This window comes from Vitis riparia, chromosome 7, assembly GCF_004353265.1.
Source record: "Vitis riparia cultivar Riparia Gloire de Montpellier isolate 1030 chromosome 7, EGFV_Vit.rip_1.0, whole genome shotgun sequence".
NCBI classification, from domain to species: domain Eukaryota; kingdom Viridiplantae; phylum Streptophyta; class Magnoliopsida; order Vitales; family Vitaceae; genus Vitis; species Vitis riparia.
The window spans coordinates 5,512,720-5,527,036 of NC_048437.1; the positions used below are offsets into that span (position 1 = coordinate 5,512,720).

General features: G+C 35.8%; 1 protein-coding gene across 1 annotated transcript; it reads right to left on the reverse strand.

The window, feature by feature from the left end:
• Window positions 1–626: 626 nt before the first annotated feature.
• On the reverse strand, window positions 627–13,433 carry LOC117918326 (probable amino-acid acetyltransferase NAGS1, chloroplastic). Its single transcript, XM_034834888.1, has 10 exons — window positions 12,922–13,433; window positions 12,273–12,360; window positions 11,935–12,143; window positions 11,685–11,836; window positions 10,510–10,963; window positions 9,459–9,556; window positions 7,896–8,007; window positions 7,558–7,717; window positions 1,764–1,836; window positions 627–1,113 (listed from the first exon to the last, which is right to left on the reverse strand). Exons 1-10 carry the CDS (start codon window positions 13,285–13,287, stop codon window positions 963–965), a joined length of 1,863 nt encoding a protein of 620 aa, XP_034690779.1. The 5' UTR covers window positions 13,288–13,433; the 3' UTR covers window positions 627–962.
• Between the last annotated feature and the right edge of the window lie 884 nt (window positions 13,434–14,317).

Genomic DNA, 14,317 nt, shown 5'->3' on the forward strand with positions numbered 1-14,317 from the left:
AATTCCTCTCTGGGTTTTTCTTTAAGGAACCTACATTTTCATTCTTCTGTCATACTTCGCTTTGCCTCTTCGCTTGGCTGTGTGCCTTGCTTAGAACTTAAATTGTTCATAATCACATTTGGGATAAGGTGCATATTCACTGTATTGCTAAGATTACCTGCAATTGCCCTGCCGCCGTACCAACTCTACTCAGCGGCTCTGCTCAATATAGAAAATTGAAAATCTGCTGTCCTACAATCACAGGGCTTGAATATTTGCTTCTGTGCTCAAGAAGGGTATAGAGACTGGTGTTTCTTCCAAGACAATTCCAATCTTTAGTCTCACAACTAATTGAAAAGTCGTACTATCCATGGAAAACAAATTTCTGGAATCCGCACTCCTTTATAATCTACATAAAATGACTACTTAATCTTATGATACTCCTTTTGCTTCACCATATGGACAGTAAATTCGAGTGCTACACGGATTGAATTGCAGATTCCAACACTTGCATTTACTGGGAGTAGCCCAGTTCAGATTTTTCCGAATGTTGGATTGTCCCTTATTTTTTGCATTGAAATTTAATTTCCTTTCTGTTGCATCCATAACAGTTACCAACCTAACCTACTAGAAATAAATACTGTATATGATTCCAGTAAAAAACTGACACTCCCCAATGAAAATAGAGTGCCTCCTCAAAGGCAGGACAAGATTATGTAACTACAAAAAAACATTTGGAAATGCCTCATAGCTTACATCCTCCTAGTAATTTAACAATAAGCTACCTTGTGATAAAGTTTAACGGTATTGCTTATTTGGATGGCTATGACCAAGGGAAAAAAGAAAAAATGAATGCACGAGTCAGTCCCAAAAACTCAAAACATGCTGCAGAGCCACCATGAAGAGAATACATGCAATCAATTCTGCTTCTTACATATGATATTTTCTAAGAAAAATTAATTGGGCTGTCTGTATCCCGTGTTCTAATTAAATGCCCTAGCAACAGAAATCCCACTCATGTCAGGTTGCAGCTTCTTGGTGTAATACTTAGATTTGCGAGACAGATTGATCTTTTTCCTCCTTTCCTCAGGTATTGATTCAATGGAGCATTCTGAGAAACCACGCCTCACAAACCTGTAAATGACATTTATAAACAGTAAGCAAGCATTAAATTAGTTAGGCTGACTATGAGCTATAAGTAATCAAAATAGTAAACATATCCCATCTCCACAAGGGGATGTCGGGTAGCACATGGAATTGAAATCTTTCCATTCTGTTTTCAGTTGCACCTGAATGCATAAATCCATCCATCCTTTGGAATGGAATTATCACAATTTATAATTGGAGCCACTTCAAACTAGAAACTAATTTAAAAGATAAAAACCAAATCTGGAAATAACCTCATTCCTTGAAATCATGAAATGATGATAAAAGATAAAAACTACTGTAGTACTCCATGACAATTTTGCAAAATGGGAAACGAAGGGCATAGCTTCTCATAGAAGTGAGCTCATTTGTGGAACCAAGAGAAAAGAAAGGATATAGCTTTTCAAAGAAGCAAGCCTTTGAATGAACATATATGTTGGTACAATCCCAGGCAATTCTAACTGTGAATGGAGCACACTCTAAATTAATTCCACAAGCACAAATCAACTCTTTTTAGGAATAAAAACTGGAGTATTCTACACAGGCTACATTGGCTAGAAAGTACCGGAGGTTGATCCAATAACTATTAATATATCACATCTTACATGTATGTAACCTATTGGAGGTGACATACATACCAATCTGCAGTACGGGTTGTAAGCAGGAAAAGCATCTCCAATCCCATGGAAGCTGACTTCTTCTCAACATAATCTGCAGTTATTCGATTCCAAACAGGTGATTACTTTTCAAAATCCAATTCAGTTAACTGAAAATACATTTACAATAATGAATTAATATCATCTTGTCCCATAAAACCATTTTGCACTTTTTCCAAATTTTAGAAAGCATAGTCTTAAAAAAATATTCTTAGCAATGCACTAGAAAGAAAAAGGCTATATGCAGTGAAGAGCTGCAGTGTTTCCAATGGTGCAGGCACAATTTAGCAGCCCATAAGCAAGTTCAGGGGGTACATGCTGCAGACAATAATCAGTAGAATACTTTGCTTGAAACGAGTTCAGGGCATAAGAGGTGTCCCCATAGTGTTGAGTTTCTCAAACTTTTCTATTTGGTTTAGTAATGAAACATTTAAAGCATGCAGGCTATATCCAGTGAGAAGAAACATAATCATTTAACTTTATCCACATTAACTTTTCTTTTTTTTCTTTTTTTTATCAGAAATGACATAAATATTATATAAATAATAGTAAAGGTACAAGAGAAGGATGAGAGGCCCTTCCCTCAAAATAAAGAATCTAATCAAAGTAAGAAGACACCCCTCTATACAAAACCATACACAAAGATAACCCCCAACTATCTCAAACTTTTGAATCATAAACCGCAAGCCAATTCAATTGTGTAACACTAAGAGGAACTCCTCTAAAAGCAATAGTACAAGAGGCCCATAGAGAGGAATAGAAGTGAAGTAAAACCCATAACATCCCTTCTGATCTCCCCTTATCTTAAAAAATCATAGCGTTTCTCTCTTGCCACACAATCCACAATAAGGTGAGGCAAGCAATTTGCCAAAATGTCTTGGCTCTGATTGAATGCCCTAAACCTCTAAAAGCAATAATCATCATGTCTCAAATACTCCTAGGTGGAACCCAATCCAACCTTGCTAGATTGAAGAGCTTGTACCATAGCCCAATAGTTAATGGGCAATGTAGAAAAAGGTGGTCAATTGATTCTCCATTTCCTTTGCATAAAACGCACCACTCAGGACGAAGGGATTTGTCATTGGTGTTTACCTTCCTATGTGCTACTAACCAAGCAAGGGCCTTAACCTTTGAAGGGGCTTTTGATCTCCCTAAAAACTTGGCCAAAAGGAATAAGACGAGATTTGAGAAATTAGACAAGACCAAAAAAAAAAAAGATTTAACAGTAAACAAGCCTGAGGAGGACATAGACCAAGTTTTTAAATTTGCCACAGAAGAAGATAAATGCATTGAACTAAGGGAGGACATGAGTCTTTGAAAGAGTTGAATTTCTACATCAGTGAGATTGTGGCAAAAGTTAAAATTCCAAGAAAGCGGATAAGAATTGTCAAAGACAACTGAAACGGTGAGGTTTTTCATATAAATAACTCTATAAAGACCAGGGAAATGTAAACACAAAGGTTGTTACGAAAGATCTTCCCAAAAACGGATTCTCTACCCATTCCCCACCACAAGACGGATATATGGGGAGAAATCCTAAAAAAACTTGTGCAATAGCCTTCCAAGTACATCTTTGTGACCATCTAACCATCATGTTGACATCTCATCCATTAGGATATGTCTTATAAATACTTGCAATAACCTGATGCCAAAGACCACTACTTTCCCTAGAGAACCTCCATAGCCACTTCCTTAAAAGAGCATGATTTCTCAAGGAAGTCATCCCAAATCTCAAACCTCCCAACTCCTTTGGCCTACAAATAACATCCCAATTCAAGGAAGTCTTCACATTAACTTATCTATTATCCTCTAAGTTCTAATGAAAATAAGAACATAGATTTCTTTGGATGAAAATCTAAAGTGTAGCCTTGTCTAGTACTTAAATATGTTACAAAGATGAGAATATGATTTGTTCCTTCCTACAAACATTTGCTCTAAGGAAGGACCTTCAGAATTCATGCTACATCCTTGTACTTCTGGTTTAATAGAATTCAAAAAGAGGGAAAAATACTTCTTTCAAATTCTATTCAGCTAATATAAGTGTTGTCAAAAGCAAAAAGCAATGTCTAGGTGATAGGACTCCTCTTACCATACGGCGAAAGATGAAAAATAAGGCAATAACCTGACTATAGTAAGGCAATAAAGAAAATACATATATTTACCCATTTGATACTAAAACCAATATAAGCATCGTCTTAAAAAAATCAACACTATTAGTTTTTCATCCCTCATGGTGTCTTATAAGAAACATCATATTAATTAGATAAATTCATCTTTGTTCAATGCATATTCTAATTTTCCAAACATTCAAAAATTAGAGTAAAAAACAAAATAAGAGAGTAAACATCCTAGAGAGCTTGAGGCATCCTCATCATAGTCATATTTGCGAAACCAAGGTTTGGTTAATCTCAATTTTGATGATAACAAAATAAAGTTTAGAATTGATGTTTCATCTTGAGTGTGACTAAGTAAGATGATTTCCAATTACAACGACTAAGTAAGATGAAAAATAAGGCAATAACCTGACTATAGTAAGGCAATAAAGAAAATACATATATTTACCCATTCGATACTAAAACCAATATAAGCATCGTCTTAAAAAATCAACACTATTAGCTTTTCATCCCTCATGGTGTCTTATAAGAAACATCATACTAATTAGATAAATTCATCTTTGTTCAAATGCATGTTTTAATTTTCCAAACATTCAAAAATTAGAATAAAAAACAAAATAAGAGAGTGAACATCCTAGAGAGCTTGAGGCATCCTCATCATAGTCATATTTGCGAAACCAAGGTTTGGTTAATCTCAATTTTGATGATAACAAAATAAAGTTTAGAATTGATGTTTCATCTTGAGTGTGACTAAGTAAGATGAAAAATAAGGCAATAACCTGACTATAGTAAGGCAATAAAGAAAATACATATATTTACCCATTCGATACTAAAACCAATATAAGCATCGTCTTAAAAAATCAACACTATTAGCTTTTCATCCCTCATGGTGTCTTATAAGAAACATCATATTAATTAGATAAATTCATCTTTGTTCAAATGCATGTTTTAATTTTCCAAACATTCAAAAATTAGAATAAAAAACAAAATAAGAGAGTGAACATCCTAGAGAGCTTGAGGCATCCTCATCATAGTCATATTTGCGAAACCAAGGTTTGGTTAATCTCAATTTTGATGATAACAAAATAAAGTTTAGAATTGATGTTTCATCTTGAGTGTGACTAAGTAAGATGATTTCCAATTACAACGACAAATCAAGTCAAAGAAAAATGAAGAAGAATAAGACCTCAAAGAGAAGAGCTTTTGAGACTTTGTCTAGGATCTCTTTATAAGGTTGTTGGTGCATTAAGATCATAAATCTTACTTTCATTCATGCACCTAAAATCATCCAAAAGTTGAATTACTTTAAAATCTTTTATATTTGGATGATTTCATGTTTTCAATTAAAACCTCAAGTCAAATTCTTTCTAATCTTCTCTGAAGGGTTGCACAAGTTTATTAAGGTTTCAGACCTCAAAATCGGATTGTTTAAGCACTTCACACTGCAAACTGACAAGGAGCCAGGGAACCGATTGAGCCTATTGGGCTCGACCGATCGAGGTGCATTTTGCACCATCTATTTTCCAGTAGCTAGTGCTCAGCCAATTGAGCTTTTGGCTCGTCCAATTGAGGTCTAGTTAAGGACCAATCAAGGGTGGATTAAGCCTTAGAAAGCCCAAAGGTTACCTGCAGAGTATTTATTTCCCAACAACAGTGAACCGATTGAACTAGTTGTTCGACCAACCAACCCCTTAACTTGCCTAACGGCTAGTTTAGGCTTCCAAACCCTATAAAAAGGCTCCAATTTTTATTGTTTTAAATAAAAAGAATTCTAAATCTTTTATGAACATTATTGAGCCTTAGGCAAGCAACTTGTTTCCAAACTTGCATATCCATTAGTACACCTCAATCCTAGTGTATCTTGTATCTATTTGAGCTTAAACTTGTATGAGGATTTTTTAAGTTTAATTTTATATCTTTCTTGTAACCTTTGTGAGCTAAACTCGAGTGTGGGTATCACTTAGTGTTTGCTAAGTGTAGGGTATCACTTGGGAAGTTCACGAGTGACGCATTTCTTGAGGAATTTTGTAGTGCTCATTGGAGCTGATGAATCTAATAGTAAAACTTGAAGGCTTGTGTTGGAAGCCTTGATATAGTGAAACATCAAGCTTGGGATTGAAGTTAGAAGAGAGTGAATGTAAGCCTCTCTTTCCTACTCTCTTTATTTTATATGAAATTGTTTTTTCATTATATTTATTACATATTTGCATATAATTGTATTTTGCATTCATATATTTTAAATTTGCAAAAAGATAACATCACCCTATTCACCCCTATTGTTGGGTGATTACCTTAAATTGACATAGCTAAAATCCTAACAATATTGAAATTAAAATTATCATTACTTCCATCAAAACTAGATTGATAGCCCTCCATCTCATTATCATTGTGATTGATAATATAATATTTAATCTTATACTCTATTTAATCTAATATTAGGTAGAATTAAATTACAATCTTAAGTATGTTTAATCTTAACTTGTCAAAGGTGACCGCTTAGGCATCACATCTTTGAAGTCGCCTTGCCTGGTTCTTAAGAGAACTTTTATCTACCTTGCCTTGCCCAGTGGCCTAGGCAACCCAAGTGATCACCTTTGAAAACACCAACTTATATTAAACAATTTTCACAGTTTTACATCTTGAATGCATATATATCCTAGGTCAATCAGTCAAACCACCATAAGCCTTACTAGAACTCATTCTGAGTCCAGCTTTTTTTTTATATATACTTTTTTTCACTTATGTAAAGTATATAAATAAAAATGCTCCATTGTTTCTTAACTTTGTAAATTAATATAACAAGCTCCATAAGTTTTTCATTTATGCCCTCCCCAACATTCCTTGCAGTTCTTTTGCAAAAATTTTCCGACACCCAAGAAAATTTAATCAAATTAAATGGATGCAATCATCCTAGTGTTGTTATAGTGACTTAATCCCTGTTTAGCTCTATTCATAGTTGATCTAACAAGTTTGTTCATTGGATTGAGGATTCACATTCTTTGCAAAAACCAACCCACACATGCCACATTCCTATTGCAAGAAGTGATTGCATCATCAAGAGAGCAGTGGTGGTTGACATGTTAACACAATTGGTTTTTCTTCCAGGAGGTTCAATCTATTATTGTTGGGAAACATAGCCACAACTGATACCTATTGAAATTAGTTTCTTCTGATCTAAATCTCTATATATACTTTGCATAAAAAAGAAACAAACTTAAATTAACAGGGGGGAGAGATCTAGCAGGAGAGGAGCAGAACAAATGGAAAAAATATAAGAAAAAAAAATGCAAAATACTAGCTGCGTGGAATAGCAGAGAGAGAAATATAAAGCACCAGTCCATATAAATTCTTTGGCAGGCAAAAGGGAAAATCTAAGTTCTGTTTTTTTATTCAACTACGTATATCAATAAAGTTTACACATTCAAATATAAGGAGAAAAACATGCACTCTTTTTTAAGGCATACCTAACTTATTCAAGCTTCTAAAGAGTTTTCAATAAGAGAGATATCGCTAACTAGTTGCATTCTATCTCTTTCATTTTCAACCACAACTGTTTTTTTGGATAGACAATGGACTATACTATAATGAACTTGTTTCATGTACCAAATTTCTTAGAAATTGCTGCACAAACGCAGTACTACAAAAATATTCACATATCATACCAAGTAATTTGTCTCCCTGTCCTTGTCCACGGCATTCTGAAGAAACAGCAATGGCAGCAACCTCTCCACACTTTTCTTTAAAGTAAGGGAAGAGAGCAGCACAAGCAATGATATGACCTTCTCTCTCAACAACAATGAATGATTCCAATGTATTAAGTATCTAAGAACACAAACAAAGTCACATATACAACAGTTTATTAACTCGGCTGTGAAAAAGACAATGCCAAAGCACTGGCAGTATAAGACCAGTTTAGTGTAACAGAGGAAAACTAACAAGCATTTCACAAATAATAGAGCTCAATGCATGTCTGAATAAAAATAGAAACAGCAGTGCAGACCTCTTCATCAGTCCTCCGGATCAATGTGCCTGATTCTTCTAAAGGTTGGATTAATTGTTTTATTCCAGGGAGATCTGTCACCCTAGCCATCCGGGTTCCTTCATAAACATCGCTGAAAAGAGTAGAGTGAAATTTTATTGACCAAGTTCATAATAAAGTGGATAAAATATAAAACATGAATCAATGTCAGCAACATCACCACATTAATCTAATAATTTTCTTTTTTGGGGTTTTAGGGATAGCCAGCTACATATGTTTGGTTTCACCATTTCCCTCCATTTAGAATTATTAACTTTTGGCAAAGTTGATTATCTATATCTGGGTAAGTATTGTTCAACATAGTCAACCTCCTAGAACTATATAAATCCATGTGGCAGCTTTACATATTAATCTTACTCTCTTAAAAATCATTTTAAATCTATTCAGAATAACAACATGCTCCCCCAGGTTCACATTGACGAATTAATTAAGTTCTATAACTAGTTCATCCAACTCTATGGAGAACACTCTGATATTAACAAGAAACCCAGTAGTTTACTGCAGTTATCATACATCTAAATAAATTTAAACATAAAAAATAAATAAATAATAATAAAAATAAAAATAAAAAGCAATGAACCAAGTGCCATTCTCAAATCTTGCAATTGATTATGAAACTGATCAGTGCTTCAATATCAGAAAGAGGTGTGCCTGAGAGTTTAAATCCATCATTGAACATATAGATTGGGATATGCTGAATTGATAAACTATATCAAGGGGAAAAAGTTGCAAAAAAGGGAAGTGGTAAGAAAGTTCTATCATAAGGAAAGCCCACCAAACATTCTTTAACACTGAACATTTTTTTCCTCCAAGTTCTACTGACTAGGCTTAGAATGTAATTTGAGATAGTCTCTATTTAAAGCCCAAAAAGAACCCACTAGTTAAAATTATGTGCCCACCCGACAACCTAAAGCTAAAAGACATGCTTATACAAAAACTGCAGGATAGATGATTTGTATTTCCTGTTTATTATTTTGCATACAACAATCCTGTGGGCAGGGTGTGAACTTCATTCCTTCCAACAAGATCCAATGCAGGACAACTAACAAACTTGCACCAGCTAACACAACTAAGTTATTTCAATAACGTAAAAGTCAATGTTGTTTTTACTGTTACAAAACATCATTTTTCTTTCACGTATGTTTCTTGCTAACAACCTGTACACTAAGAATTTTCTTCCCTCTTTAAAAGCATCTGTGCACCTTGGTTCATCATGTGCAAATATTTAAATTCTTTATAAATAATAAAAAAATTTGAAATTTTGGTGATCAGAAAATTGAAATGAAGTATATCTATCACAGTTAGAATGGAGTAATTAAACCCATAACACATTCCCAACCCAAGTTGAGAACCAGAAGGTTGAAATCCATTTCTCCCAATACCTTGATGGCTATTGTTATTGTACCATTCTCATCTCAGTAAAGGCAGATCAGGGAAAGTTAGGTAATAATCTGACTCGTAGCCATCATCAGTCACCATATATTGAATCAACATGTAGACATTATAAATCACATTGTTGCATACCTAGCCACCATTGTCCCCATTCCATCTCTTTGAAACAATTCCAATAATAGAACTCCACCAATAGTGCCATCTAATAAATGAACTCGTTGAACACCTCCCTGACAGAAAGCAAAAAATATGGTTGGAAGAGTGATTGAAGCTCTAAACAGCATTAAAAAAATTGCAGTTCAAATTATTCAGGACATCATTTGAAAAACTTCATAATTAAGATCAAGCCATGTCAAGGCACTTAGAATACTGATAGTGTTTGTGCAACAAATTCATAGTATTTGGGCACCTTCTGATATAACCAACTTGATTATTACAGCCATTTAGTAGTTGAAAATATGCAATACGAAAACAGAAAGAACAGGCGCTGCTTTGAAGTCCAACGATTTACAGTCATCAAAGAAAGGCATAAATTGAACAAAATTTTACATAAGACAGCAAGTGTATTTCTGATCTTCATCCTTTCACTGAACCAAACTGTAATTCTACAACACTTGACTCATTTAAATCAACATTGATTATGAAATTATACCTTATCACCAACCTCAGCAGTACAAAGCTTATTTCTAACTAGATCTTAAGATCATCATGCCTATGCAATGATAAAGGCTGAAGAGAAAGAGCACAATTTTCAATAAAAAGAAGGCTCTAATCTTGTATATCTTGAGAATCTTCTACCAGACTAACATAAACACAGATCATAAGAAAAGGTAGCAAGAGACAATTAACAAGAGACATCCCTTTAAACAAATATAAGAATTGGCACCTTCCACCTAATTTAAATGCTCCAACAAATTGCAAATAGAATGTAAACTCAGAGCACTATAAATCAGTAAACAAAAAAAGGGATTCCTCATTGATCATTACTACTCATTTTCAGATCATATGTTGCAGCCCATTCTAATGGAAACCAAACAAATGACTAACTAAAGTAGCAATTGCTCTTACAACTAAACAACAACAAAATGGAGGGGACAATAAAAGATAACCTTTTATGTATGTAAATGGATATCTGGTAAAGTTGATACAAATAAAAGAGAATATCTGTTGATAATAGACTCACTCTGCAAACAAATGCTGCAGCAGCCAATTCTGAAAGGAAACCATTTAATCGACTGAGCCGCTCTTGACCTCCAATAGCAAAACCCTGCTCACCAGACCATAGTCCATTCCCATTGTCAAAACCAACACCATTCTGAAATGTGGCACTATACATTTCACTAGAACCCTTCCCATTCTGTGGAGAAGTCAAAGCTCCATTAGAATCACTATGCTCAAAATAAGCAAGATCTTCTTCACCAACAGCTTTATAAGCAAGATCTTCTTCATCAACAGCTTTCACATAATTAGCAGCTATTTCACTCTGCTTAGCTCGTTTACGAATCAAGGTGTCAGCATCTTGAAGAGTTAAAAAACGAATAAGGCGCTCATTCTCATCCAGAATTGGACCGTCTATAACGCAAATAAGTTTTTCAGCTCCAATAGCCAAGGCACAGGCTGTGGCAACTTCATATGTGCTGCAATTTATAAAAGCACAAAACATTAGTTTTGAAGCTTTAAGCACTCACAAAAATTCCCACTTGAAATTCAAACCAAAACCCTTTCACTCTCAGGTGCAGTTGGGGGGACAAGGAAAATGAACTCAACATAATGTAATGTCAAAATACAACATGACACGAGCATTGAAGGATCAAGTAGACACGAAACTATTACACTTGGAAAGAGGTGTTACATAAGCTCAAAACTCTCTCCATCCTTCCCAACTGTAATGTGAATATAGCCTATGTATCTCTTCATCCTTCACATATGGCCCTTACCCACACATGAAAATGCAGATAACCAGCATAGACAAATAAACGAATAAACAAATAGACAAAGGTTTGAAAGCAGGACCTCTAAGAACCAAAATTTTTAAGGCATGTTAAACAATCACAAGCCCTAAAAAGGTTTAAACTGTGTAGGGGAAGGACTAATAATGCACATCAAGCTAAGAAATAGGACAAAAAGTAATGTGGATAGAAGTGGCATGAAGCAAATTGCAATAGTGAGAAGAACGATGAATCAACCAAGACCAAGGAATGAAAAGCCCATAGACAATGTCTAAATGGTCATACAAAAGAGGAGTGGTCTATAAGTTACAGAGGACCAAAGCAACACTCCATCATCCATAGAAAACATTAACAATCAGATCAGACAAAGCCAAACTAAAGGATACCTAATAAAAGCTACATAGCATACTTGCAATTTAAAACTTCTCCAGAACTGGAATAGCCCAGATTGCTTAGTATGACTATACAACTGGCATCAAGCCTTTCACGTATGCGAGAAACATCTACTCTCTTCACTAAACCTGTTGCTCCATAATCAATGCCTTCCACAACCCCTCTTCTCTGCCAACAAGTTAACAGAACCAGTTAAACTTGCAGTTGAAATTTTCAATACCATGCCTGAAAACGATAAGCATTATCATTGAACAAAACAACCCTACCTTAGCTGCAAGAAAGTTACCACTAGCAACACTGACACCAACATCATGCCAGCGACTATTACCACCATGACGACGAATGCTACATATGGAGGGTCCAGGAGAAAGCATAGCTTCTATCATTATACGAATTCTCCCAGCTGCTTCCATTGCTGCCTCCAGAGAAGCAGAGTCGGTAATTCTGTATTGACCAACATACTTGGGCTCACTTCCTGCAAGAAGAATATATCAGGTTAATTGCTATCCAAAGCACTCCGATCAGCTGGAAAATGCCATCTTGAGAAACATATATAAGAATTTAGCAATGACAAAAAGTGGTAAAAAAAAAAGGTTCCAATTACCTCTCTCAGCCAAAAGCTTGTCAATCTGCACATGGGTCCCAGGAACGAGAACAAATCTAATTCCCAGGCCATGAAGGAGAGAGATATCCTGCAAACAAATGTCTTCAAGCTGGTAAACAAAATTTAAGCTTGAAATGTAGGGGAATTAAGTTTAAAATGTAATCCTAAAGGAAAAAACAACAGAGAGACAAGCAGTAATAGCTCAAAAGCTCTTCGTATCCTCCAAAAATAGTGAAGGGAAACAAAAGTCCCAAAAAGAAAAGGAAAGCGTAAGAATGGAATCTGTTTTTGTGCATTTTCCTTCCCGAATAAAATTTTTAACAACAGCTGTACAGTCATTAAAAATAAATTATCAGAGATTTATTTAAACAGTTCTCTAAAACGTTTTAGAATTAAATCACAATCAACATCTTGAACCGTCAACTCCACGACAATTCCTGCTCTTTAAACAAATGGGGGATAGGCAACAATCTCCTTTCACCAATAAGCATGTTATGATTCCTTAGTTCCCAACATACAAAAGAAAAGCATATCTGAATATTGAGTATCGCCTCTCCGAACCAACTCTCCAAATCGCTTTTGTGAAACTAAATAACAGTTTACTCATCCAAACTAAATTAACAGGGAAAAAAATTCACGGGAAACGTGCCTTCAGTATGGGTTCCAAGTAGGGACTGGCGACGATTTCACCAGAAATAATGACAACAAACGTCCCGCCCCTATGCGCGCGAAAATACGGCCACGCCTCCCGAAACCACCGCACAAACTGCTCATTCTTTTCAGGAACACTTTCTTCGCCGCCACCATCATTCTCAGCTTCGCCTAAAACATTGCATTTCACCGAAGCTCTCTCCTGCCCCGAACATAACACTTTCATTGATCCAAACCTTCGAGAACCACGGCCAGAACTCCAAACACAGTGTTGAATCGGCTGCCATTTGTGGCGAAGAGGAACGTTAAGATGGCAATTTTGCAGAGAAATCCAAGAGGCTGAACAAGAAGCTACCGCGGCCATGGAGAGGAGAAAAAAGATAGGGAAGAAACCCTAATTTCTACCAGGCAAAAAAGAAAATATATATATCAAGAAGCCGCCATTGTCGAGCGGGCAATTGCGAAATGGACCATTCCCGTTGAGGCGTCGACCCACGGCTCAAAAAGGCGATGCAATTGCAATCATGCTAATAATTAATAAATCCAGTGTTGCGAGATTTTCATTCCACTGACGTGGCGTATTTTGCATCCTTGTCTCAGCATCGACCGTTCGTTTTCATCGGTTAATCTTGAACGCACAACATATTTCACTAAAATATTCCATATGCTTTGAACATATTCCATATTACTATCATTTACTCCCTACCTATTATTCCCAGTTTGAAACAAAATTCTGCTGGCCCAGATATGATTTTAAAATTCAAGCTAGCTTTAGGAATTACGATGCTCGTTCCAGAAATTTCGAGTTGGTCGAGAAGCTGGGGGACGGACTATTTCTTTTGACCAATCATGCCAAATATAAGAGTGACGCATATGGCAACTTCTTTACTATGGGTTTATTTAGTGTTTGAACTTCATCATTAAGGGTTTATTTAGTCGAGTGCTTTCTTCCAAAAGAAAAACAAGAGCGTCGTTATCATCAGAGATTGGTTAGTTTCACAGTTCAAAGCAATGGGGGAGAAAGAAACCTTGAGAATGGAATGGAAGCCAGGACTCTGGATAACTTCCCCGGAAATCACCACAACAAATGTACTCCCTCTGTGAGCATGAAGATAGGGATGAGCTCCGCGCACCCACGTCACGTACTCCTCGTTTTGCTTTGAAATTTTGCATCCCCGGTATCCACCATTTCTCGCCTCGGACTCCCAATTGCAGCCCCTCACCACCAAATATTTTCTCTTCGTTGTTCCCGTTTTCGACTGTGAACGAACCCTTCTGGTGCAAGGAAGCCATGTCTCAGATGTCGTTTCTCCATGGTTTTGCAGGTAAGTCCATAGCCTTGATGTGGAAGAAGCCATGATTGTCAACCAAAGAGTCAAAGACGGAAGGAAATA